This window comes from Amblyomma americanum, chromosome 4 (assembly GCF_052857255.1).
Source record: "Amblyomma americanum isolate KBUSLIRL-KWMA chromosome 4, ASM5285725v1, whole genome shotgun sequence".
In the NCBI taxonomy this organism is placed as follows: Eukaryota; Metazoa; Arthropoda; class Arachnida; order Ixodida; family Ixodidae; genus Amblyomma; species Amblyomma americanum.
In genome coordinates, this window is record NC_135500.1 from 93,804,482 (window position 1) to 93,831,131 (window position 26,650).

At 47.8% G+C, this 26,650-nt stretch overlaps 1 protein-coding gene across 1 annotated transcript in view; it reads right to left on the minus strand.

Moving 5' to 3' along the window:
• LOC144129674 (scoloptoxin SSD43-like) overlaps nt 1–24,738 on the minus strand; it is a 40,001-nt gene extending 15,263 nt beyond the window's left edge. Inside the window, exons 1-4 of the mRNA XM_077663779.1 lie at nt 24,469–24,738; nt 20,964–21,057; nt 11,552–11,733; nt 8,894–9,003 (exon numbers count right to left, since the gene is read on the minus strand). Of these exons, the coding sequence (XP_077519905.1) occupies nt 8,894–9,003; nt 11,552–11,733; nt 20,964–21,057; nt 24,469–24,732 (650 nt within the window). The 5' untranslated portion in view covers nt 24,733–24,738. The remainder of the gene's footprint in view (nt 1–8,893; nt 9,004–11,551; nt 11,734–20,963; nt 21,058–24,468) is intronic.
• Between the last annotated feature and the right edge of the window lie 1,912 nt (nt 24,739–26,650).

Sequence of the window (26,650 nt, forward strand, 5' to 3'; positions counted from 1 at the left end):
GCAAGGAAAACTTAACTGATTACATTTTGTACAACTACAGCAACTGAGTGCTTCTCAGTAAAAGAGTCTCGATGAGAGGTAGCTACTCGGCCGTACTCGGTGGAGGCCGGGTCTGCCGAGGAAAGCGGTTCCTGAAACATTCACTGTGGTACTCTTCACGCACTCTCTCATTAGGGAACACGCCCCTTGCACGTGTTGAGTTTGTGAGTCGGATGTCATGGCGCTTCCACAGTTACCAGGGGGCCGCACGTGTTCCTCATCACTGCACGGCCCGGATTACACACAAGGCCACGCAGGGCAGGGAAATCGCTCGCCGGCAGCTTCCCCTTTGAAGACAGAGGCCGCTGTAAAAAGCTACCTAGGTGGGCTCGGTAGATGTGTGAAAGCACAGGCTACTAATCCGTTCCTTTTCCCAATGCAGGCACTTTCCGTCACCGTAGAGCTCGTCATTGCCGCTTTGCTGGCTGCTTCCCCTGGATGTTCATCACCGATGATGAACGCTGCACCTATCTTGTGATAACATCGTCACCGGTACTAGATTTGCCTGCGCTGCCGTCGGAGTATCGCCTCCCAGACATTGAATGGCTACCATCATCGACATCGTCATCAACGACTTCGCCGGCTATAAAACGGCCGCATCTGTCGCCACCCTTCTGTGAGCTCGGTAGCTGTGTGAAAGCACAGTCTACTAATCCGTGCCTCTTCGCAATGCAGGTTGATAGTAAGTTTTCTCTTCATGATAAGAAAATCAGCAATTACTTAATAATACAGCTGCGAACACGCAGTGCTGCGCCAGTGTTGTTGAATGCTCACGCACGATCCGTATGATTCAACTCCTGTCGGGTGATGTGGACACCAATCCTGGGCCCGACAGCTCTGGAACCATAATTTCCGAACTGCAGAAATTAACAGCTCGCCAAACTGCCCTAATCTCTGACTTGCAGGACATTAAGACACAGCTCAGAACAAGTGATTCAACTCTGACCGATTTAAACAAGCGCATGATTGCTCAGGAATCTCACGCTTTCTGCAATTAATTCTGAAATAGCCTTAAAACTTTAATTACCCAACTAAGCCAACAGATCGCGAAAGCGCGTGTAGACCGCGCTCAGTGAAAAACCGCTCTCGCCGTATTAACCAAATATTTTACAATATTCCCGACACTAATCCTTCTGAAAGTTGTGCGGATTCAGAGGAAACGGTCATTAGCCAGTGCTCTACGTATCTAGATTTAACAATTCTTGCTAATAAAATCGGGCGCGCTAACCGCCTTGGGTACCACTTGAAATATCGCATCCGGCCAATCATCGTAAAATGCACGTCGTTCAAAACTAAAGAAAGCATCCTCTATATAGCTAAAAAGAAAAGACTACAGCACTGGCGAAGAATTTTCTCCTCTTATTCATCATGTTCGCAAGCCGCTTATTGCCCATGAGCGTTCAAAAACAGATAAATTAACCTTGGATTTCAAAACGCTGCACACTGGTGCAAAACGTTACATCTTCGACGAGACATCGCAAACCGTAAAAAAAGTGCAGTAGCAATCATATCGCCAAAAAATATCGGCAAAGCGTTTGAAACATCCACCGCAACTCGCTTTTTCGTCGTCAGCGATCGTCACGAATGTTCGCAGTTTTATTTCAGAGGGACATCGTTTCCAATCCCGTCTCATCGTCTTCCAGTAACTTACAAAGCTTGACTGCAACGTAGCTCAACACTGACATATCTGACAGCGAAGTCCTAGCTGACTTGCCAAATTTTTTCCTGTTTATCGCAGTGACCACAAAGATAGTAGGGAAGGAGGCGTACTTATTGCAATTAGGCAAGAACGGTCATGCCTGGCCATTAACCTTTCATCAGACATCGAAATATTGTGGGTCCTATTCCACTTTTTATAGCAGTCAGTTGTCGTTGTCGTTTGCTATAAACCGCTTAATAACAGTCCAAATTTTCCGCACAAATTTAATGCGTTCAATGAAATCAAAACTAAGCTTTCTAAAACCGGCATTTTCGTCTTCGGTGACTTCAATTTTCCTAGCATTAATATGCAGAACCTTATCGCGACAAGTAGCAATGAAGCTAATGATTTTCTTGATGTGTGCCTTAATTTTAATCTGGTATAAGTAATACCCGAGCCAACGCGTGTAACAGAAGACTTAGTTAATACCCTTGATCTAATATTAACCAATCATCAGAAATGTGTTCATGACATCACGTATCATCCAGGCATTAGCGATCACAAAATAATACATGTATGCCTCACAATTAAACCGTTGCCCCGCACTACCATTACACAAACCATTTGATTATGTGATCAGGAAAACTATGCTGCTATTAATAACCAACTTTGCGCTGCCCTAGCCCTTTTTGAACCCAACTTTAATCAAAGAACGATTCATGAAAACTGGTAATATTCAAAAGGACCATTTAGGTATTGGTAAATAAATTTATTCCAAATGTAATCATACGAAACAGCCCGCGAAACCCATGGTTGAACAACTGTCAAAAACATCTGGAAAACAAAATGAAATGCCTCATCCGCTCAGCGAAATTGCATCCCAGTGAGAACGCTCAGAATAAATACTACGCGACAGAAAAAGCATTAAAAAAAAAAAAAACTCGTGAGACCAAGCGTACTTTTTCAACCTGACTTGCCTAAAATGCTGTCAACTAACGCCTGTAAATTCTTGCAAGTCATCAACACACCACGCGTGTAATATTTCTCTTGCCGATGCATAAGGTGCACCCATGCCACGTACAGACTGCACCAGTCTATTTAATGGGGCCTTTTCATCTATGCTTACGAAAGAAGCTAATACGCCACTGCCTTGAGAATCGATATCTATCCTGGAACTTATGCCTCCGCTAATATTCTCTTCAATAGGAATCTCAGCATTAATAGAAAAAAATGAAGCTGTCATCCTCCGCCGGCACCGGCAATATCTACACTAAAATAAGAAAAAAAACACCAAATATACATGTGCGTCTTTTTTGTCGTTGTTCACAGTCACTCCTCACTGGCCTAACTGCCCAACGATTGGAAACATGGGAAGCTCGTTCCAGTCTTCAAATCAGGTGACAAAAATTCACCCCTAAATTTATAGTCCGATTTCTCGAACCAGCACACCATGCAAAATCATGGAGCACGTCAGTTATACACCACATATCATGACGTCCCTTGACTCTAAAAGCTTTTTTCGCCCGGTACACCATGGATATCGCAGGGGCTACTCCTGCGAGACCCGACAGGCAACTTTATTACATGATCTGCATATCAACTTTGATTATAATCAACAGACCGATGTCATACTTTTATATTTCGCTCAAGCTTTCGATAAAGTACCCCATAAACGCTTACTGACAAAGCTTTGCAGATTAAATTGGCAACCTTACATGATGAAATGGATTGAAGCCTTCCTAACTAATAGCTCCTAATTTATTTCTGCTAACAATAAGAACTCCCTTCCAGTAACGTCAGGTGTTTATCAGGAGTACTCGGCCTGCTAATTTTCCTGATATACCTTAATTTGAAATCACAAGTTACCTCTAATGTGCTCATGTTTGCTGTTTACTGTGATATTTATCGTGCAGTTGCAAGACCCGCTAACCAGCCATTTCTTCAGAGTGATCTTAATGTTGTCCAGAACTAATGTAACCAATGGCCAAAGGAACTTAACCCTCATAAGTGCAAGCTTTCATCTGTTCACCGCTGTCGTAATCCTCTTATTCATTCCTATGTAATCTCTTATGTGTCCATAGAACGAGTTCAGCCCTACAAGTATTTAGGCGTAACAGTTTATATTGATCTTTCCCGGAGTTTGCACGCCACGAACACAGTATCATCAGCTAATAGAACGTTACGATTCTTAAAACATCACCTACATCACGCCCCTCAACATGTTAAATTACTAGACTATAAGTCTTTCGTCAGGTCAAAGTTGAAATAAGCATCACTTGTTTGGAATCTTCGCCAAGCTTATCTCACTAATTCTCTTGAGTCCATTCAAAATCGCGCGTCCAGGTTCATTCACGCATCCTGCTCTTATGACATTAACCTTTCCGCCTTGAATACGGCATTCGGTTCCCCGTTCTTATCGCTCCGTCGTCGCAGTTCCAGCTTATCATTATTTCATAAAATCTTCAATAGTCCCATGCGCACCGCAACTTATATTCTTACTCCCCCAGCACGCACGTCACTCCGCACCAGTCATCATTTTCATGCGGCCCGTCCACTCTCGTGCACTGGCACCTTTGCCACTTCCTTTATTCTCCGCATAGCTGTAGACTAGAACGGCCTTCCAAGCGAAGTCGGCACCATCACCTGCTCATCCAAGTTCAATGAAAATGTAAGAAAATATGTACAATCGTAAAATTGCTTTCTTTATTAGTTCCCACGCTTTATGTAATACCCCACTAATGGGGCCTTTAAGGAAATATAATGAAACGACGGCTGGACCTCGCTGACTCAACGGCAGCGCTAACTCAACGGACTTAACTGACTCAACGGCAACGCTTCACCGAAACTGCTTTTTTACGTCACTACCTTCTCGACTAATTAGATTTTTCCAACCACGAAGACTCTGGGTTTTCCACCGAACAGGAGCTTTGACGCCATCGCGTTCAATGTGTTCGGCTTGTGGCGTTAAATGTTTCCCTATTGCGCATTAGGTTGATCTCGATGCAGCTTGCTATTGCACATAGTCTTCGGAGAACCCATTGCAGTGGGCTCCAGATTACCTTGGTGGTAGTGGATTTATTAAAAATAATAGTACAAAGGGAAGAAAAGATTTTTGCTAGCCCTGGCATCTGCCATCAATACTGAAGCACCTGAGCTGGGGCAGCGGAAATAAAGGATAGCAGGCAGAATGGAGAAATGAAATGAAAGAGGTGAGGGGACAGGAAGAGAGGATAGGGGGAGAAGTAATATGTACAAACTATTTACACAGTAAGAAATGTGTCCAGGTTGTGCGCCTGATTAGTTCACTTTAGAGGAATTTAATCACACACGCGCACAGCACTGTGTTGGTTACAACTGAAGTGGGGCGTCCAGTTATTAATCGTTCAAGGTAGAACTCGCGGAGCGTTCGGTCACTGCGTGTAACTACCTGACAGAGAACACACGGGACGTCAAGCCCGTGTGTTCGAGGTATGCACAGAGGCTCACCAAAGTTCGCTCACGAGTGCGCGCACTGCCCTGCGGCCACAATAGCGTCTTGATGGAGTCTGGTAGTATGCCCTGCGCACTATAGGCCGCGAGCATATCGCGACGAGCATCGGCAAACGCGGTACAGATTATACACTACGTTTATTGTGGGCGCATGATGCAGACCACACATACAATTTACAACGGCAGCTGTTAACGACCAATTTCCTGAGAAGTCATGGCGTCGTACGCACGAAGTGCGACGAGAGCAGAGGAAACTAGCGCGTGATGGCATAAAAAATCGTGAGGAGGTGAAGAAGAAGGCGTAAAATATTTCTTATAAAAAAATTGTACGCCCAGTATGTCTCGTTACTTGGCGGACTCCTCAACCGCACTTTGTGAGAGGTAGGTTGTGGTAGTGGTGAAAAACCTTCTTAATGTGAAGTTGAAAAATTGACTTTCGGGGAAAGGAATTTGCGCAGTATCTGTCTCCAATATCGGCGGGCACCTGAAGCGCGCCGTAAGGGAAGGAATAAAGGTGGTAGTGAAAGAAGAAAGGAAGAAAGAGGTGTCGTAGTGGAGGGCTCCGGAATAATTTCGACCACCTGGGAATCTTTAACATGACCTGACATCCCACAGCACTACGAGCGCCTTAGCGTTTCGCCTCCGTCGAAATGCAGCCGCCGCGGTCGGGTTCGAACCCGGGAACTCCGGATAAGTAGCCGAGCGTCCTAACCACTCAGGCACTCCTGCGGTTCAACGTGAAGCTACTTGGTTTTTGTGGAAAGGAAACGACTCAGTATCTGTCTCATATATCGGCGGACACCTGAACCGCGCCATAAGGGAAGGGATAAAGGAGAGAGTGAAAGAAGAAAGGAAGAAAGAGGTGCCGTACTGGAGGGCTCCGGAATAATTTCGACCACCTGGGGATCTTTAACGTGCCCTGAAATCGAATATCACATGGGCGCCTTTGCGTTTCGCCTCCATCGACACGCTGCAGCCGCGGTCGGCTTCGATCTCGGGTACTCGGGGTGAGTAGCCGAGCGCTCTTACCATTGAGCCACCGCGGCGGGTGTTCAGAAAGAGAGTTTGGGAGTCAGGTGCTGCCCCGCCACGGTGGCTCAGTGGTTAGGGCGCTCGACTACTGATCCGGAGTTCCCGGGTTCGAACCCGACCACGGCGGCTGCGTTTTTATGGAGGAAAAACGCTAAGGCGCCCGTGTGCTGTGCGATGTCAGTGCACGTTAAAGATCCCCAGGTGGTCGAAATTATTCCGGAGCCCTCCACTACGGTACCTATTCTTCCTTTCTTCTTTCACTCCCTCCTTTATCCCTTCCCCTACGGCGCGGTTCAGGTGTCCAACGATATATGAGACAGATACTGCGCCATTTTCCTTTCCCCCAAAACCAATTATTATTATTATTAGTCAGGTGCTGTGCGATGTCAGTGCACGTTAAAGATCCCCATGTGGTCGAAATTATTCCGGAGCCCTCCACTATGGCACCTCTCCCTTTCTTCTTTCACTGCCTCCTTTATCCCTTCCCTTACGGCGCGGTTCAGGTGTCCGCCGATATTTGAGACATACTGCGCCATTTTATTTCTCCCAAAACGAATTATTATTATAGTCAGAAGACTCCGCTACATGTATTGGTATTTTTTGTCTGGGAGGAAGGATGGTGGGAGGAAGAGGTGCGGTAATATATGGGTCCGGAATCGGCAGTTTTTCTTAGGAACGGAGTGGCACAGTATTTCTCTCCACTTAGACGGACACTCGAACCGCGCTGTAAAGGAAGGGAGGAAGGTGGGAGTGAAAGAAAAAAAGGTGGGCGTATTGGAGGCCACGGAACGATTTCGACCACATTGGAATACCTGCGCTGACATCGCGCGCCAAGCGGGCGAATTTGCGTTCTGCTTCCATCGAAACGCGCCCGATGCTGTCGGGTTCAAACACGGGTACTCCAGCTCAGTAGCCGACTGCCGGAGCCACTGATCCGACGGGGCGGGTCAAAATAGTATGCAGGACGATGAAGGGCGGAGGAGAAAGGATGAAAGCGGCGATGGCAGAGGCGAGCGCAACCCCGGTTATAGACGAGACGAGAGCGCGTGGTTACTTAGTAGTTCACCTCGAAGCGGAAGCTATGCGCGCGGAATAACAGCTTCCAAACTTGTCAGGTTCGCACATTTCGATGGAGGAGACTTCAAGGCGCCTGTGCACTGTGTGATGTCAACACGTTAAAGTGTAGTGGCTGATATTGGTAAAGGAGGGCATGTAGTGCTAGTTGGTTGGTCATTCCCTCCTTCCTCCCTTCCTACACAGTGTGGTGGAGGTTCCCAACGAGAAGTCTCCTGTAACTATCATTTTTCGAAGCGAATTTTATTACGAAAGCGTCAAGGACACGCCGCGGTGACTTAGTGGTTCGGGCGCTGGGTTACTAAGCAAGAGTTCCCGGGTTCGAACTCGACCGCAGCGGCCACGCATCGAAGGAGGTGTAACGCTAAAGGCACCCGTGGGCTGTGCGATGTCGAGGCGCACTAAGGATTTCGAGATGGTCGAAATTGTTCCGGAGCCTTCTGCTACTGCGTTTTTTTTACTACCACCTTCCTCCCTTCCCTTACGGCGCGGATCGTATGCTTACCGAGATCTGAGGCAGTTACTGCTACCGTCCCTTTCCTAAAAGAAATTTTTAACGAATTTTGCAACCCGCCGCGATAGCTCAGTGGTTAGAGCACTCGGCTATTGATCCGGAGTTCCCGGGCTCGAACCCGACCGCGGCGGCTGCGTTTTTATGGAGGCAGAATGCTAAGGCGTCCGTGTGCTGTGGGATGTCAGTGCACATTAAAGATCCCCAGCTGGTCGCAATTATTCCGGAGCCCTCCATTACGGCACCTCTTTCTTCCTTTCTTTTTTCACTCCCTCCTTTATCCCTTCCTTTACGACGCGGTCAGGTGTCCGCCAAAATATGAGGCAGATACTGCGCCATTTCCTTTCCCCCAAAACCAATTATTAGTAAAACGAATTTTTCAAATTACAGGAGGAATGCGTTCTGACTCGCTAATGCGCTTGTGCGGCGAGATACCGCAGGTTCTAAGATCCAAATGGAAGGACATGCCACCGGCATGGTAGGTAAACGATTACTGCCGAAGATTCAGAACTGCGTGCCACCGAAGTTGTCGGTGGAACTCGCCTTACAAGAGATGACTATTTTGTGAGATTGTGCATTTCGCCTCATGCGAAGTGAGGCCTCTGCGATGAGAATCCCATCACGCCGGGCCGAGTGAATTTTAACCCAGCGTAGGAGCCTTCAACCTGAAGCAGCTGAGGCGGCGATGAATATCGGGCTATAAGCTTTGGAGATTTTAAAGTAGGCAAGGTGAATTGGCAAAGAATTCTAAAGAAGTAGTCACAAGCGAGAGGACTGTAGAGGAAAGAAAAATTACATCACTCGGAGACAGAAGAATGTAACGGAGCTAATTTAAGGAAATCAGGGCGGATACCTGTCTCGCTCTAGTCTTGTAGGCGATTTGTGCCAGCGCTCCAATGTAAACAGGCAGTTAATTCTGCGGAGTCTTTCTAAGTTAGTGTTATGCAGCCCGCCCGGCTTCCGCAATGAGCAAAGAAAAAAAGAGAACTAAGCGTGCTCGGATAACTTCAAGAGTCCGCCTATCCCTCTTTAATATCACAGCATTAGTAACATTTCAGCTTAGTGTGTATTTATAGGCATGTATTGTTCCTCTACCGTTCAAAACTCACCCGGGGTGGTAGTCGCACACCAGGAGTTCCTTCTCGCCGTCGGCGGGTTGTGCGATGCTCTTGAACTTTATATAGGCGCAGCCAACGCGAAGAGTCTTTGCCCAGATGAGCTGCAATAATGAGGTGCAGCGACAATAGGTGCGCTACAGGGGACCACTGGTGATGAATTGAGAGAGGCGAAAAATAAGTACGGAGCGACACTATGCCTCGATTGCGAAACTGCATGGAATTCGTGAATTCGCGCGGCCTTATGTACAGAGGTGAGTACAAATGTGGAATAACGCTCTATGGGAGTGAAAAGGGAGTAAGCTGTCCTCTAGCGCACTTCACTTTAGGGGCACATTTCGATCACTAAATACAGGGCAATTGAAGTTACGACTTTAAAGATTTTTCAAAGAAATACAAAGTACTGAAAAGTTGTTGCACATGGGATACGCGGCCAGGCGGACGCAAACTGCAATGGTAACTGCCATCATAATATCTCTAATGGACTAACTGCAATTATTAAGTTTTATTCACTGCAGTTCGCATGTATGTTGGTATTGAAAAATTAGATATAGTGGCATTTGATGAATAGTTTAGTAGTAGAATTTTAGTAATGCGACTGTATCCTGAGACCTGTGCGTCTAAATTTTCAGCCCAATCCGTATAATTACGCATTCTAGTCCGTGGAACCCAGCATGACACAGACGCACCGCAGGGCCACAAGGAGACCTCCATGGCCATGGCATGCCGTATTGCATCTTTCCACAGGCACACTGCGAGTGCTTGAGCGAGCACTTCCCTCTAGACTCCCTTCACATGTATTGCCACTTCGCCGAACTGTCAAGAAGTCTCAACTGACATCTAGCAAACTTGATTGTGCGTTTTCGTGAAAACTAGCTTCTATGGCCGGATATGAAGCCCAATCTTTAACTAAAGAGCAACACAGGCGACAGCGTCACGATGAAATGCTATTTATTTCCGTCAACATGCCTCCAGAAGGAGTCAATTGAACAGCAAAATTGGTAGCTTGTCCACGCCGTGATGTATTTCATGGAGCAGCGTGAACAAGCAGTATATGCACTCCCGCTGTTTAGGTGTACGAGAAAATCTTAAAATCCAGAGAGTGGGACCGTATATTACGCACTGGATGATGAACTTCTGATTAAAGAGTACCGAAAAACAGAACAGAAAATTTTCTGTTGCATTTCTGTTGTGTTGTTCCGTTGCACAACACATTTTTCTGTACCATTTTGGGACATGACAACGGAATTTTTTTTTATACTAAAAGGATGTTCTGTACTATGGAGCAGTCACCTTTCGTAACGACAGAGCCAGTTCTGCCGCTACAACAGAAAACTTCACAATACTACAGAAAAATCTGTCGTAACGACAGGGCGATGAAAGTTTATGTTGTATTTTGGGACATGCTCTGCCGTAACTTTTTAGTAGAGAGCAATTAAGCAAACTTTGCGATTAAGTTAACCTCATCTGCGTCAACAAAGCGGCTGTTCAATGGACTAGGGCTATCATTCTTCAAAAGGGGAAAAATATCTTACTCCCATTTTGAAGCTCAGTTGCAGTGAAAAAAAAAAAGTTTTGTGGGAACTGTGAACAATGCTCAACTTTTGATGCGTTGCAACTAAAAAGTAATTTGAAATCAGTTTATATTAGTTCTTTGAAGTAATTGTTATGTAATGCCATTAGTTTTTGAGAGCAATAATTTTTAATGTAATTACTTACTTTCGCAATATTTCTAAGAAAGTATTGAAGAAGCGTAGCTTGTTGGGCCAGTTGGTGCATGGTATGGTATGGAAAACCAGCGAAAAGGACGCATTCACAAGGAGGAGAAGTACACAGGACAACGCTAGTTAGTAGTTAGTAGTGTAGATTAATTACTTTTCAAAAATAAATTTTTGCTATGTACGATACCAAAATTTCGAAATTTTTGACCCTCGCAGTCAAGTAGCGCCATCAGACCCCACGACCACGATTCTTGTTTGAACCCTTGGCGCTGCGGCGCACGCGCTGAAACTCCCCCAGACTGACAATCTTTTGCCTTGGCAATGTCGTTACTGTAGGTAGAAATAAAGAAAATCTTTCGCAATAGTATTGCTTCGCTTGACGATATTTGAAGTAATACTTGCAGCAACACACGAGAACTTTTTATACCCTTCTGACCTGACTAGGTAGCGTAAGGACGCCCGGTAGACGAAACAGTGACTGATAATGGGAGTTCAAAATGTAACCTTTAAAATTCAATCCCGCTTTAGAAAAACTCCGCACTGGCTGAGAGGTATCGCACCCGGCTTGCGACCCTAAGGACAGTGGTTCGATTCACGACGACAACGTTTGTCGTTTCAGCGAAAGCTCCTCATTTCTTCGTCCACACTTCGCAATGGGGCTTGAATGATGTCTCGCCCCTCTCGGCAGATGAGACTGCACTGAGGTCAAGGCTCTCTCGACCAATGAGCCCTTTTCATGTCAAGGACTACGCTGCCGGCGTTTCTGGAGGACGGAACCCTAACACTATTGCATGAATACGCACAATAAATTTGGTATTCATCCCTTCTAACGTCGCAGGTAACAATCCCTTTGCTTTGATGCGTATAACTGTTCTTGAACCCGGTCTCAAAGAAAACAAGTGGTTTGTCGAAAGCAGACCTCATCTCTTACCTGCGCGAACCTCTTGGCATCCGCGTCAGCCGGGTCGGCGTACTTCTCCAAGCCAGCGACGTCAAACGAATCCTTCGCTTTTATCCAATTCTCTATCACCGCGATCCCTACCGGTGAGGCTTGGGCACCTGTGACGGCAGCAGATCCAGTGTTCTGGGCGATCTTTCCTTCGGGGTCTCCCTCTGCACAGTTTGCAATAAGACGCGAGTAAACAACAGAAAACCGTTTTAAAACTAAGCGCAAGCATCACATTTAAAAAGGCAACTACCGGAAAAAAGTGTTCGGTTAGCCTCATAGTGTGCTAGGATTCCAGCGTGTACTCAGGCAGGGCGCACCATTCTTCGCCACCAGCGACTCAGGCCTCATTCCTTTATGGATCACTGTTCCCTGATTGAATGAACTGCCCATGAACAACTGGGGACGAAGATTGTTGATAGTTTGACTTAATAACTAAATGAACTAGTGTCCGCTTGCTGGAATGTAAACTATCGTAGGCACTAGTTCATCAATGGAAAATAACGGAATCGTAATCCACTCGCAACATAGGAACTGCGCGTAGCTATGTTCAGCGGTGCTGTTAAAGCACCTCCTACCTCTGCCGAAAAATAGGTCCTGGTTTGATTTACCGGGCTGAGCACAGCTTGCATCCGGGCTTCATGACGGTGCGGGTGGACACCTTTGCAGAGTTCACGCAAATGCCCCGTCTCAACCACCGGGCTTAAAACCCTTCTTTACCAACTCCCAACAGATCATGTGGAGACACCTACAGACCCACTCTCTCTCATCCCCCTCCCCCCAGCTATAACCTACTAACGTGGCACCTCCACTATACTTTCCCTATGAGAGGAAATAATGGGCACAATATTGCCTCACTATCCGCGGCGGCCACATTTCGCAGGAGGCGGAACGAGAAATGCCCATATGCGCTGTGTGACGTCAGATTATTAAACCTTCAGCGCCATCACATAGCACATGGCGCATTTTGCACTTCATCTCTTTCGAAACGCGGCCGCCGCGGATAATGAGCAATAATGTGCCCATTATTTTTCTTAATTTATTTACATCGATCAAGTGACCAGTACAATCACGTGCCTTGCTTAAGCTTCGTCGTCTTCAGGTTGGGCCAGTAGGTCAAAAACATGGGCATGACCACTGGAGGTTCAGGACCAATATTGAGATTTAAGCCACGGTGCGAAAATTGAGAAAAATTGTTTTTTGGGGGGAAAGGAATTGGCGCAGCATCAGTCTCACATCTCGGCCGACACCTGAATAGCGCCGTAAGGGAAGGGCTAAAGGAGGGACTGAGAGAAGAAAGAAAGGAAGAGGTGCCGTAGTGGAGGGCTCCGGAATAATTTCCACCACCTGGGGATCTTTAACGTTGAAAACTAAACATTTTGACAGATTTGCCTGTCTGGTTGGGTTTGAAGACATAATAAACTGCACATCTCCAACCAAAATTTTAACTTAACCCAGTGTCACCGGCTGTCACGCACTTACAAGGTCACAACGTGCAATGATCCTATATATAATTGGTTTTTTGGGGGGGATGGAAAACGCGCATTATCTGTCTCATATATCGTTGGACACCTGAACCGCGCCGTAAGGGAAGGGCAAAGGAGGGAGTGAAAGAAGAAAGGAAGAGAGAGGTGCCGTAGTGGAGGGCTCCGGAATAATTTCGACCACCTGGGGATCTTTAACGTGCACTGACATCGCACAGCACACGGGCGCCTTAGCGTTTTTCCTCCATAAAAACGCAGCCACCGCGGTCGGGTTCGAACCCGGGAACTCCGGATCAGTAGTCGAGCGCCCTAACCACTGAGCCACCGCGGCGGGGCTGCAATGATCCTCCGCACGCGCATTGGCTGCGTGTGGGCCGGGGAACGACGGGTGCGTCACGGAACCGCGACGAGTGATGTGTGTGACGAATGTGGTGCAGTGGAAACACTAGAATACCTGCTCCTTCGCTGTGCCGCATTCGCCGATGCTCGTCGCGATATGCTCGCGGCCTATAGGGCGCAAGGCATACTACCAGACTCCATCAAGTCGCTATTGTGGGCGCAGGGCAGTGCGCGCACTCGTGAGCGAACTTTGGTGAGCCTCTGTGCATTCCTCGAACACACGGGCTTGAAGTCCCGTCTGTTCTCCGTCAGGTAGTTACACGCAGTGACCGAACGCTCCGCGAGTTCTACCTTAAACGATTAATAACTGGACGCCCCACTCCAGTTGTAACCATCACAGTGCTGTGCGCGTGTGTGATTTAATTCCTCTAAAATGAACTAATCAGGCGCACAACCTGGACACATTTTTTACTGTGTAAATAGATTGTACATATTACTTCTCCCCCTATCCTCTCTTCCTGTCCCCTCACCTCTTTCATTTCATTTCTCCATTCTTCCTGCTATCCTTTATTTCCGCTGCCCCAGCTCAGGTGCTTCAGTATCGATGGCAGATGCCGGGGCTAGCAAAAATCTTTCCCTTCCTTTTTACTATTATTTTTAATAAAACCACTACCACTACCACCAACCCAACGTTTCGAAGCCGACTCGGCTCCTTCATCTGGGGTGACTGAGGTCAGTAGCTAGCGTATTTTAAGTATGGAAGGGGGGGGGGGGGGGGTGAAAAGAACGACAGCTGTGTCGCTTAAGGCGCGGGGGAGGGGGAGGGGGTTTAGGCTGTTAGTCACGCTGGCGCACTGCAGGGAAGTGCTGAATGGCGACTTTTTGTCGTTGCGTTGAAGAGCGAAGTCCCTGGGCATATACTGGGGGCAGGTTTCCTTTTGTGCGGTTGATATTGTTCGAGGTGGTTTGAATATGCCAGGATTCCAGAAGGAGCCTCTTGTGGTAATTTGTTTCGGTTTCGAGGATGCACGTTTCTTCAAAGTTGATTTTATGGTCGGAGTCCTCGGAATGTTCGGGTACTGGATTGCGCTCTCTTTAACGTGCACTAACATTGCACAGCACACGGGCGCCTTTGTGTTTCGGCTCCATCGAAACGCGGCCGCCGCGGTTGCGTTCGAACCCGGATACTCCGGATCAGTAGTCGAGCGCTCTAAACACTGAGTCATCGTGACGGGTGGTCTACAGCTTCAGTTCCGCGTTTCTATTACAACGTTGTGAATGCCAACGCGTGCAGCGCGCACCTGCCACTCCCGCCATGCCACGTAGGTTAAAACGCGACTGAGGTGTCCATTGTCCTAGGAGGTCAATGATGCGCCTTCCATTTGCTTTCGAAGAAAAGTGAATATTTGTTTTGAAAATTGGTTTTGAGGAAAAAGAATGATTATTCTGCACTTGTACATAGTTTATATTACCCCTACTTCTATCCTTTCTGACTATCGCTCCTCCCTTTTTTTCCATCTCCCTGGCCTTTTATGCCACTAGCCGCCGCTCGGGTTCTTCAGGCTCCGATGGCAGATGCCGCGGCTAACAACATTTTTCCCTTCCAGTGTTATTTTATTAATAAAGAGTCACTAACAACCACAGGAAAGGAAATGGCGCCATAAGTAACATATAGAGATTGACACCCGAACCGCGCCGTAAGGAAGGAATAAACGTTGTTGGGCTGAAGATCGTTCAGGATCATTATCCGGCCTAGTCGCCGACTTCTTAACGTAGGGAAGCTTTTCACTTCAAAACTAAAGGGCCATGCAATGGGAACAACGAGATTGATGAATTGCATAGCCAACAAACACCATCGCATGAAACAAGTCGAACGGAAGCCACAGTCTACGTGCGCCTAACCCAGGCAGTCCGACTGCTGCTCGACAGCCTGATCAGAACTACCCACAAAGCGGCCCTTGGAGTATCTAGCAACACAGGCGCCGTAAAACTACCGCAACTGGGCACTGATAATTTTCTACATGAGCTGATATAGGCCCACCGCACAGACGAATGCGAGCGATGGTCCGAAACACACGGGCAGATACAACCTCCACCTCCTCACATCGCACACGAGACTACTCTCTGCGAGGCTATTCTGATCATATAGAGTAAGCTGAAGAATCCCCCAGTTTCCCAAAACAAGAACGCTAAGTACCACAAGGAAAAGAAAGGGGATAAGGATGAGCCAGAGCCCTCCAGAAACAATACGGTCAGCTGGAGGATGTGGGCTTTGTCGACGCAGCCGAATATATCCATAGAACCGCATTTATAATTGTTGTGGCACGCTGCCAAGGGGCACTGTTAGCCTAAGGCGCTATCCGTACCGCCATGTCGGAAGTGGCTGAGGCGGCGGCCAGTGCCTTGGACATATTCTCTCCATCTAGCTGGTACTCCTCAGTGACTCAAAATGCTTGATCGGCAACTTCACCACATGTAGGGGATCGCGTGCCGCAATCTATTCCATCGAAAACTACCCCTCTTCAACAATCAAGGAACGCCAACCACATAGAGCTGCTAGGGTACTCGCACAGCTCTCGTCCTGCCTGAAAACGTGGCAGCCCACATTATCGCGCGAGGAGTAACGGACCAGACAGCTGGGCATCTACCCCTCCTCATACTAGGCCAGTACGCCACCTTTGGGCACCTACCAGCGAATCATGCCTTATGGTTAGCGGCCTAGAAATGACTTATAATGCACCAAATATCCACCGGTAAATAAAACCCAAAGCAAAAATCGAGGAGTCATATGGAGAACAAAACAGCGCTTGTCAGTGTTGTTGCATTCTGACTGTATTTTGTCCGGCTTCGCTGTTCCACCGGTAAGTATCCAAACAAATCCCCTGCCCAACTCCGCCCTATATGCAGTCACCCTTATTAAAAGAAACATGCCGTCATAAATCCCGAGATCGTAACCCGCGACATTGAGGTGGTCCTAATAAAAGTTATCATCGGAAGGAAGGTCCAGAGGAGCATATTTCTTCTTAACATATATAGCGCACCGAGACAAAAGAGGGTCAAATTCCATGTAGGCAGAACGCTAAGACGCCCGTGTGCAGTGCGATGTCTGTCTGTCTGTTACTGCCAGGAAGAAAGAAAGGAAGGAAAGTGCACAGGCCTGCTCACTGGCTCAAGCCGAGCCACAATAGCTACCACGTGCAGATAGAAGGAGAGTTGAAAGAGGGGATAGAAAGACAGGATAGTAAAGACGCGCTAAAACAAGGCCGATCCCGGAGGCAGTACAATACCGGGCCAACCGGTGGCGGGAGTGAAGCATCCTGCTGTGCGATATCAGTGCACATTAAAGATCTCCAGGTGGTCGAAATTATTCCGGAGCCCTCCACTACGGACACCTCTTTCTTCCTTTGTTTTCTGACTCCCTCCTTTATCCCTTCCCTTACGGCGCGGTTCAGGTGTCCAACAATATATGAGAAAGATACTGCGCCATTTCCTTCCCCAAAAACCAATTATTATTGTTATATTCCCCAAAGCCCCCAAGGCAGCCGGTAAAAAACCAATAGTAATAGCGGGAGACAAACGCTGCCCATCAAGAGTGAGGCCACACGAGACAAGATTCCAAATGCAGACAATTATGGGAAGACATACAAACGCTAGGACTAATACTGCACACTGACCCTAATGCACCCCCATGGAAAGGGCAACAGCGTACTCAAAGACCCCTCCCTCGGTCTAACCGTCAGCAGAAACACGGGAATAACGAACTAGAAAACCACAGAACAAGACCTAGGAAGCGATCACGATATCTTAGAGTTTACGCTAGGTAAAGGTATCAAATTCAAAGAAACTAAACAGCTCAAGATTAAAGAGTGAAACGAATTCAGACAGATCAGAGAAAACGAGTCTATTGGCAACATCACTGACATAGATGAGTGGTCTGAAAAACTAAGGAACCACGCGGACAATGCATCCACCATCCTAAATGACGAGGATGCAGCGCCATAGACAGTAAACTGTTAAAAATTTTGAAAGAAAAGGGGACCTGGTAAAGAGCTTGACACAATAAGGAAATGAAAACGCATGTAAGGAGATTAAATGAACAAAACTGCTGCAGTAGATGTGACGATATGGAAAAAGGCATGAGCCTATCCATGACGTCGAGAATCCTCAGGTACCTACTACATCCCGAAAATTCGAAAACGCAAGCAAGCATAAATTAAATTAAAGCTAGATATGATTTCGAAGGGACGGATAATCAGGTAATCGAAAAATTAAGACATACGTAGGCAGAGGAGAAGCCGTAATACCACCAAAATACACGGGCAAACCCAACATAGATCTAGATGACGACATCGCGTAAACCGAGGTGCGAGCAGAGGTAATCGGCCTATAAACGAAATTTGCTAGGGGACCCGATGGGATCACAAACATGATCCTCAAAAGCCTTGTCATATCATCATTTTCGGCGTCCACAGAACACATGAACATGGTATGGGATACCGGGAGCCTTCCGCAAGCGTGGAATAAGGCAAACGTAGTCCTTATACCTAAACCAGGCAAACCACCCAAATTAGATAACTTAAGACCCATCTCGTTAACCTCGTGCGTGGGAAAACTTATGGAACACGTAGTACCGACGAGACTAACCAAACACATGGAAAAAGAGGACCTCTGGCCACACAAAATGGTAGCTTTTAGACCAGGCCTCTGCACACAAGATGTTATGCTCCGACTTAAACAAGACATCTTCGATCAAAGCACCAAAAACAAAATACCAAACTAGGCAGAGACCTAACCAAACCCTTTGATAACGTAAAACACGACTCAGTACTCGTAGGACTTCAAGAAATCATAATAGGCGAGGAAACAGAACTACATCAAAGAATTTCTATCAAATAGAGAGAAAAATCATATAATTACATGGTATTGAATCCCCCACAACCAAACTAGGGAGCAACGGCACCACACAGGGCCCCGTTTTATCCCCGTTTCTGTTCAGCATATCATTGAGGGCCCTCCCTCTTCTATTAAATCGAATTCAAGACACTAAAGTTCAGAATGCACGCTTATGACATAAGTCTTTGGATCAATAAGGGCAGTGACGCGGAGATAGAATAGAAGTTGCAAACTGCCGCAGACGTGGTGGTTAAATACGCGGCAGACAGAGGTCTGCTTTCCGGAAAAATTGAAATTTTTCATCTACAACCAGAGAAAAAGAAAGACGTAGACATAGAAATTATGGTAGAAAACACTCACGTCCAGACGGTAGACGAAATAAGATTACTAGAGGAGGAGGAAGAGGAAATTTAATGGAACAAGAGAGGTAAGAATCCTGGGTGTGTTCATTCAAGTCAATGGACAAAGCACAAACACCATTATGACATCAGGAAGCTACGCGGCACAAGTCACGGGCATATTCAGAAACCTCGCTCAGAGGCCGCGGCCTCAAAGAGCAGAGCCTTTTAAAGATGGCCCAAGCTTACATCATTAGTCGCATTTGCTACGACACACATTGAGAACATGGAGCGCCATAAATCGACGTCATAATTAAGAAATGCGTGAAGCGAGCACTAAGACTCCCCATACCTACTTTAACAGAAAAGCTGTAAGGAATGGGAATCTACAATAGATGTCAGGAACTAACTGAGGCGGTAAGAATTGCGCAGCTAGAAAGACTGAGCTAGACAAAAACGTGGAGAACCATCCTCGGGTGGATAGGCCTCCAACCATACAGAGGCCGACACGAAAACACAGACATTCCCCTAGACAGGAGGAAGTATTAATTTATCCCACGTCTACCGAGAAACATGCACCCGATACACAACAAAGAACGCAGACAACAGAGCAAAAACAATCGCCAAAAATACGGAAAACACGGCAGCCGAGGAAGTAGCTTATGTCGACGCGCTAGGCCGAAAACATGGAGACAGTATCAGCACTGGTAGGTGGAGACGGTACACCAAAAATTACGGCCTCATGACGCACCCGAGACAGAATTACGGCCGCAGAAGTTGCAATAGCCTTCGCTTGCGTCGACACCCGAGCATACATAATAATTAGTGACAGCAAAACATAATAATAATAATAATAATAATAATAATAATAATAATAATAATAATAATAATAATAATAATAATAATAATAATAATAATAATAATAATAATAATAATAATAATAATAATATAATAATAATAATAATAATAATAATATTAATAATAATAATAATAATAATAATAATTGGTTTTTGGGTAAAGGAAATGACACACTATCTGTCTCATATATCGTTGGACACCTGAACCGCGCCGTAAGGGAAAGAATAAAGGAGGGGGTGAAATAAAGAAAAAGAGATCCAGTAGTGGAGGGCTCCGGAATAATTTGGACCACCTGGGGATTTTTAAACGTGCACTGGCATCGCACTGCACACGGGCGCCTTAGCGTTTTGCCTCCATAAAAACGTAGCCGCCGCGGTCGGGTTCGAACCCGGGAACTCCGGATCAGTAGCCGAGAGCGCTAACCACTGAGCTACCGCGGCGGGTTCAGCAAAACAGCCATTTCGAAAACAGCCATTTCGAATTTTGCGAAAGGTCGAATTTCGGAGAAAACCAGACGCACATCCTCTCAACGAACCTATTGGCCGAAAAATATCCATCATATGGATACCCGCGCACGAATCTGTCCCTGGCAACGAGGCTGCACACGCGTTCTCTCGAGATCTCTACTACCGAGAGGCTGATGAACAGCCCGGATGCAAGGGTATGAAATATTGAATCATTATATGCCATGAACTTACCGAACACTATAAATTACATAGAAGGATATTTCCACCTCCAGATCGGTCTCTACAATTATGAGGCGCGCATTTAGAGGCGGTTACAAGCTGTAAATTACATCTGCCCAGTCTGGGTTTACCTGACAAAGACCGGGGATGAAAGATTCAAAATGTAAAATTGCGGTGAAATGGGCACTCTTCATAACATAATTTGGGAATGCGCCTTTTTCTCAGGCGCCGGCTTGAACATCAACAGTAGAGAAGCCAGGGAAGTTTCGGTGCGGAGCGAGGACCCCGCCATCCAGCAGCAAGCCACACGCCTGGCGGCTGAGGCCTTGAAGAAGAAATGCATTTTCAATTGTTTTTAGTCTGCAGAGCATTCCCTACCCGCGTCCCAGGTCTGCATGCCGGGACCGGGGATTTCGGGGCTCCTTCTCGGTGGACAGTAAAAGTTTCATCCATTCATGCAACCATATAAATGGCAGCGCGCGTCTCCTCTAAGAAAGGCGGCCTCAGAGTCGATTTAGAACGTGGTCTATAAGCATTCCTCAAACACCCCGCGTCCGAGGAGCCGAAGCTCCGTAATCCCGAGCAGTCGGAGGCCCGTCCCTTAGCGCGGACCAGGAATTCCAACAGGGGGCCAGCGTGACAGCCATAGAGGCCGTATGCGCGCAAGGGCTCCTGACCACCTGAATGGACCATCAAGCCGCCGCTATTTTTCTCTTTTACATCAATACACGTTTTTCCTTTTCCTCCTCCGGCCTACAGCAACGACGTGGACCGAAGTTCAGCCATGAGCAAAACTCACCCGCTGCTTTTAGATCTTCATCCTTTCCTTCCCGGGTGAGGTCGCAGAATTCCGCGGTTTTGTAGGCTTTCTTGGCCAAGTTTTCGTCCCAGACCTGCAAAGATATAGCAGCGCAGGTAGGGCACAATGATGAGCCAAGGTATGATGCGGCAGCTGCTACCCTGGCAGAGAATGGGATCTACCTCAGATTGATGGCTGCTGCTGCGTCCTTCTCTGCGTACGCACCACCTTAGACCACCCCGTGGCTTATTCGTCTTTTAATTCTTGTGTTGGGGAACTCGCGGAAGTGCAGAAAATCCCAGCGATCACAACACTTTCAAGAGGAACGCGACAGCGTATTGCAGCGCTGGCAGGGTATTATGTACGCATCAATACACTAACACTTCACGAAGCCAAAGACCACAACACCGTCACTAGATCGGCTATTATTCAGTTCGAGCCAACGAAACTTCGTAGCGTCTTATGGTCGTGCTCGCCTTGCAGTCTGAAGGGCATGGATTCGACTCTCCGTGTATCCAGAAGATTTTTTATTTCTTGGATTTCCTGTTACTGCGCCGACAAAGACAACAACGCCGACACCGGCTTTTCTGTGGCACGAGCTCTTTACGATTTCGCGTTAATGGTGTGTCATCAAGCGGCCGCAGTACGCACGCAGCAAGCTCAGAATCGCAATTTGAGTCAAACGCACTCATGTCGTTCGTCTATGTGTACCCCGAACTCGCTGACCTCAATGTTTTGCAAGTTTTCCTGGCTAAACTCGTAGCAAAATTCTGAGCAAGCGTTTGTCGTACAGAATCCTGGTTGGTATCATACGATTTTTCGTTGCTTATGCACAGCTTGCATGTGACGTCGCTACCGCCCTCATAAAGCGCTGCCGGCCACGGTGCCGAACGATTCGCCCGTCCCCGCCCGTCCTCCCTGTGATTCCAGACCGATCCTGGGAAGCTTTGGATTATTTTCTTATCCTTTCCGGCGTGATGCCTACTCCAAAGATGATTGAGCCATTCAGTGCAGGTTACTACTCTGAAATTATTTGATCGGCCCGCATATGCTGAGCTGATGAAGTGAAAATTTGCCACGATATGGGTCCATAAACGCTGTGACCGGGAGTCGACACGATGATGGGCATTGATATGTTCTCTGAAGTGACCCACGGGTATATTGTGTACTCTTCCAGCTCTGTGAAGTGGGAAGAAATGAAATCATTGGAGGCACACAAGGATTTCTCCACAAGGTGGGTGAGAAGCCTGTCTGCTATGCGCCTACGAGACGAAAAGCTCGGCCTGGGCACGCCGCTTTCTCTGCCGTCGTCGCTCGCTCCGATCTGAACCGGTTTGCCTAGTGCTGTAGCCTATAGATGTAGCCACGTGGGACCCACTCTGGGTTTGTGTTGTCAAAATAATCGGATGGCGGCAATCAAAACTGAAACGTTGACTTCAGGGTGTAGTCCTTGCTTCCCACGTTTTCGCAAACATTTAGTTCACAGCACAAGCCTCTTGTTACAAATTGCGCTCCGCACACAAGTAAACTAGGGTTGTTAGGGTGCAAATCATCGCTCTTAATCCAAGCAAGCCACAGCCCAGCGTCGATTCGTACTGACAGTATTGGAGCGCTCGCACTTGCAGCTTACTAATCGGCTTCTTTCGCCCGGAGCTGTCACTACGCTTGCAGTAGACAAGGGTGGCACACAAAACCGTATTGAAGCTACGGATGGACGAGAACCAACACGATGAGACTTAACAGAGGCGGCGGGAAGCTGGAGGCGGTATGGCGGTGGTTCGACAGCATGGCCGGTTGGCATCGCACGGCCATCGGATGTGACGTGGGAGAAAGCTAATATAGCTTACATCTGCTAGTTCAGTTGGAGGCGGTATAATAATATTAATTGGTTTCTGGATGAAAGGAAATGGCGCAGTATCTGTCTCATATATCGTTTCACACCTGAACCGCACCGTAAAGGAAGGGATAAAGGAGGGAGTGAAAAGAAAGTAAGAAAGAGGTGCCGTAATGGAGGGCTTCAAAATAATTTCGACCACCTAGGTATTTTTAACTTGCACTGACATCGCACAGCACACGGGCGCCTTAGCGTTTTGCCTCCATAAAAACGCAGCCGCAGCGGCCGGGTTCGAACCCGAGAACTCCGGATCAGTAGTCGAGCGCCCTAACCATGCACTCAGCCACCGCGACGGATAGGCTGTATACGGCAGCGATTCAAATCGAGGACAGATGCACCTTCAGTTGTATGCCTTCCCAGACCTCTTCCCATAAGGCGCGGTTGAGGTGGCCACCTAGATGTGAGACAGTAACGGCGGCATTTCTCGTCCTCAAAAAGCAATTTTCATAACAAAATTTGACGCAACCGTTTGTCGTACACCGTTGCGGTTGGCGTCATACAATTTCTCGTTGCATGTAACACACGCTTCTTCGTCATCTTGGAGGCTAGCTCCCGAAAAATTCTCGAACCAAGTGTCCGGGTGTTTCATTCAGATAATAATAATAATTGGTTTTTGGTGGAAAGGAAATGGCGCAGTATCTGTCTCATATATCGTTGGACACCTGAACCGCGCCGTAAGGGAAGGGATAAAGGAGGGAGTGAAAGAAGAGAACCTTTGTCTATTCAGCGCTTGTGGACTCAAAGTTCAGAGGTGCGTCTTCGTTTCAACAACCTGCGACGAGGTCGGACGCACACGATGACGCACTAATGATTTCTCCTTCACAGCACACAAACAGTCTTAAATGCTTAATGAACATTTTACGCGACGGCCGCTGCTGTCCGGCGGCGCGGATGCGATCTTAGCATCACCGTGGTCAAGCCAGTGACCGCTTCTGACTCCATCTGCATGGAGGGTAAAGCTCCGAGTGGCAGTTCGAACTCTGTCAGCCACGGGCATGGTATAGGAAAAATAACGTGGACAAAAAGCACAGCGGTATGCCTTCAGAGATGTTTAAATCGGTTGGAATGGAATATTTTCGACTTTCAAGCATTAAGCCAGAGAAACACCACAGTAATGGTACGTGAAATGAAAATTGGTTTTAGGGGAAAGGAAATGGCGCAGTATCTGTTTCCCATACCGGCGGACACTTGGACCGCGCCGTAAGGAAAGGGACCAAGGAGGGACTGTGAGAAGAAATGAAGTAGTTCTGTAGTGGAGGGCTCTGGAATTATTTCGGCCCACTGGGGATCTTTATCGGGCGCTGACATCGCACAGCATACAGGCGCCTTTGCGTTTCGCCTCCATCAAAACGCGGCCGCCGCGGTTGGGTTCGAACCCGGGTAATCCGGCTCAGTAGCCGAGCACCCTAAACATTCAGCCACCACAGTGGGTAATAATGACACGTGCTTAGCGGTTATCAAGTACCTGTTCTCATCACATGAACTTAAGAGACTACGCTTTCCACTACAAAGTCGGGAATAATAAGCGGAGAGGAATCAGCTATCGTCCTACATGCTTAAGCAGCATCGCTGCGGACTCTATGAATGCATGCAACCAGCTTGTTAACGCACCAGCCTGTTCATGTCGGCCGCCTTGGGATATTTCTCCACTTTGCCGGTGGCGATGTCCGATCGGAAATCGTTGTGCTTTTTAAGGAGCGCTACCGATTCCTCTGGTGTTAATACGGATTTCTTCATTTGACAGTCCGGGTTTGGGGCCCTTCGCAACAGGATAGCCAGGAAGTTCTTGAAGGCCGGTAGGTCAACCGCCGCTGCTGGTTCTCCGTTATTCGCCGCCGCCAGCAAGGCAAGGAGGAGAGCCCAGGTCGCCGCCATAATCGCCATAGCTATTCTTCTTCTTCTCGAACATCTCGCGCTTTGCACGCCTCGCACTATCCGCGGAGTTCTCTTCCTCTTCTTTGCCATTCGTTTGGGGGACGCGTGACGAAATCTATTTGGGCAATGGAATGAGAGGGGGGTCCGAACAACTCAAAACAACTCAAAATTGCAAACCGGGACAGGTTCCGCAATCTCCATACCAATGCTCCCCCCCTTCCGCATCAAACATCTAGCACAGTGGATTGCAGAACTCTCTAAGGATGTGAACACGGCCACGTCCGATATACCGAGAACTCGGGATTGGGAGGTGAACAATAGCACACTACCGCACATGTGGGAGGCCCACTGCAGCCTGCAAGAACGCGGCCTTAATAAACAAACACAGCCGCTCCCTGAAGCGGAGAATCTCTGCCCTGATAAAAGAAATGGAGGCACACTCAGCCCATCTAAGCCGCCAGCAGTGGGGACAGGTGTGCGAGCCCCTAGCCAAAAACTTGGGATAAATAAAGGACACGTGGAAATTCCTGCGCTGCCTACTAGATCCCGATCAGTATAAGACCACCTAACATCGTTGTGTAGCCCGTAACATCAATAACCTAGACATGGACGACGCCACTCTGATCCAGAACCTCAAAGCCACGTACCTCACGACAATAGTTTAGAAGTCTCTTCAACCCTACTTGATAGCGGAAAACACCGAACTAGACGAGGATATCACTAAGTGGGAACACCGAGCTGCCATGCTCCGACTTCGCACCTAGTCTGCACCCGGAGCCGATGAAATTACAAAAATCTAAGGGAGTTTGATGACAACTCTATGCAAGATATAACGAACCTCTTCAAGAAGCACTGGAATGAAGGCACACTCCCTGAAGAGTGGACCCAGGCCCAAGTTACCTTCATCCCTAAACCCGGCAAACTGCTAAACCCATATCAAATCCTTGTCCAATCTCGTTCACCTCTTGTCTCAGCAAGCGTTTAGAACACGTTATCTTTAAGAGGTTAAACACTACCATGCAAACCAACAACCTATTTTCCCACATGATGCTAGGTTTTCGAAGGCATCGCTCCACAAAGGACATAATGCTTCGGATGTCGGAAGACATCTTGGAAGGCCCAGGACGCCATGCTCCAGCTCACACAGGATATGTTTGACCCTCTCATACCAGTCCACACAAAGGCTGTCCTCGCCTTGGATCTCTCCAACGCGTTTGATAGCCAAGACCATAAAGCGATCATGGCGGCGCTCTCCCCCTTGAACATAGGTGAACATATGTACACCTATATTCAAGCATTCCTTACTAACCGCACGGCCGAAATTCACTTCTGTCCCCACACATCCCATCCACACACACCTAGTGGGGTTGGCACATCCCCAGGTATCTGTCCTCTTCCCTCCCCTCTTCAATCTCACACTCATCCCCTGTTGCAAATGGGTTGCAAGCCCCAAGGGTAGCGTTGGCCTGGCGGCCTGGGGCAAAGCTGGAAACATCCGAAGGTCCCGGCAAAGGATGAGTCGACTGGCAACAGAACAACTTGTTTATTCTGGCATCGCAAAAGAGCAGCCGGTCAGGGCGACCACGTTACTCGAAGGAAGAAATCGAAGTCTCTTTGGCGTCCGGGGCAGCTGCTTTTTATACCCTCGGAGTCGAGGGCAAGAAGGAACGGCTGGGGATGAGTCGCACGAGACGGCGACGCACGGACATGTTGAGACGTGAAGTGACGCGTCCGCCGGGCCGGCGCCGGTCAGACCTCCTCGCCTCCCAGTTGGGGAGCTCCTCTCCCCGGCTGCCGCGCTTTGACAAGCGTGGGCACCAACATGCACACACACACACGCACACACGACGACACGTGGCATTGAAACCTGCCTGGACGCGCTTGGCGGGAGGCGTTACGGCAGCACTGAACGGGCCCA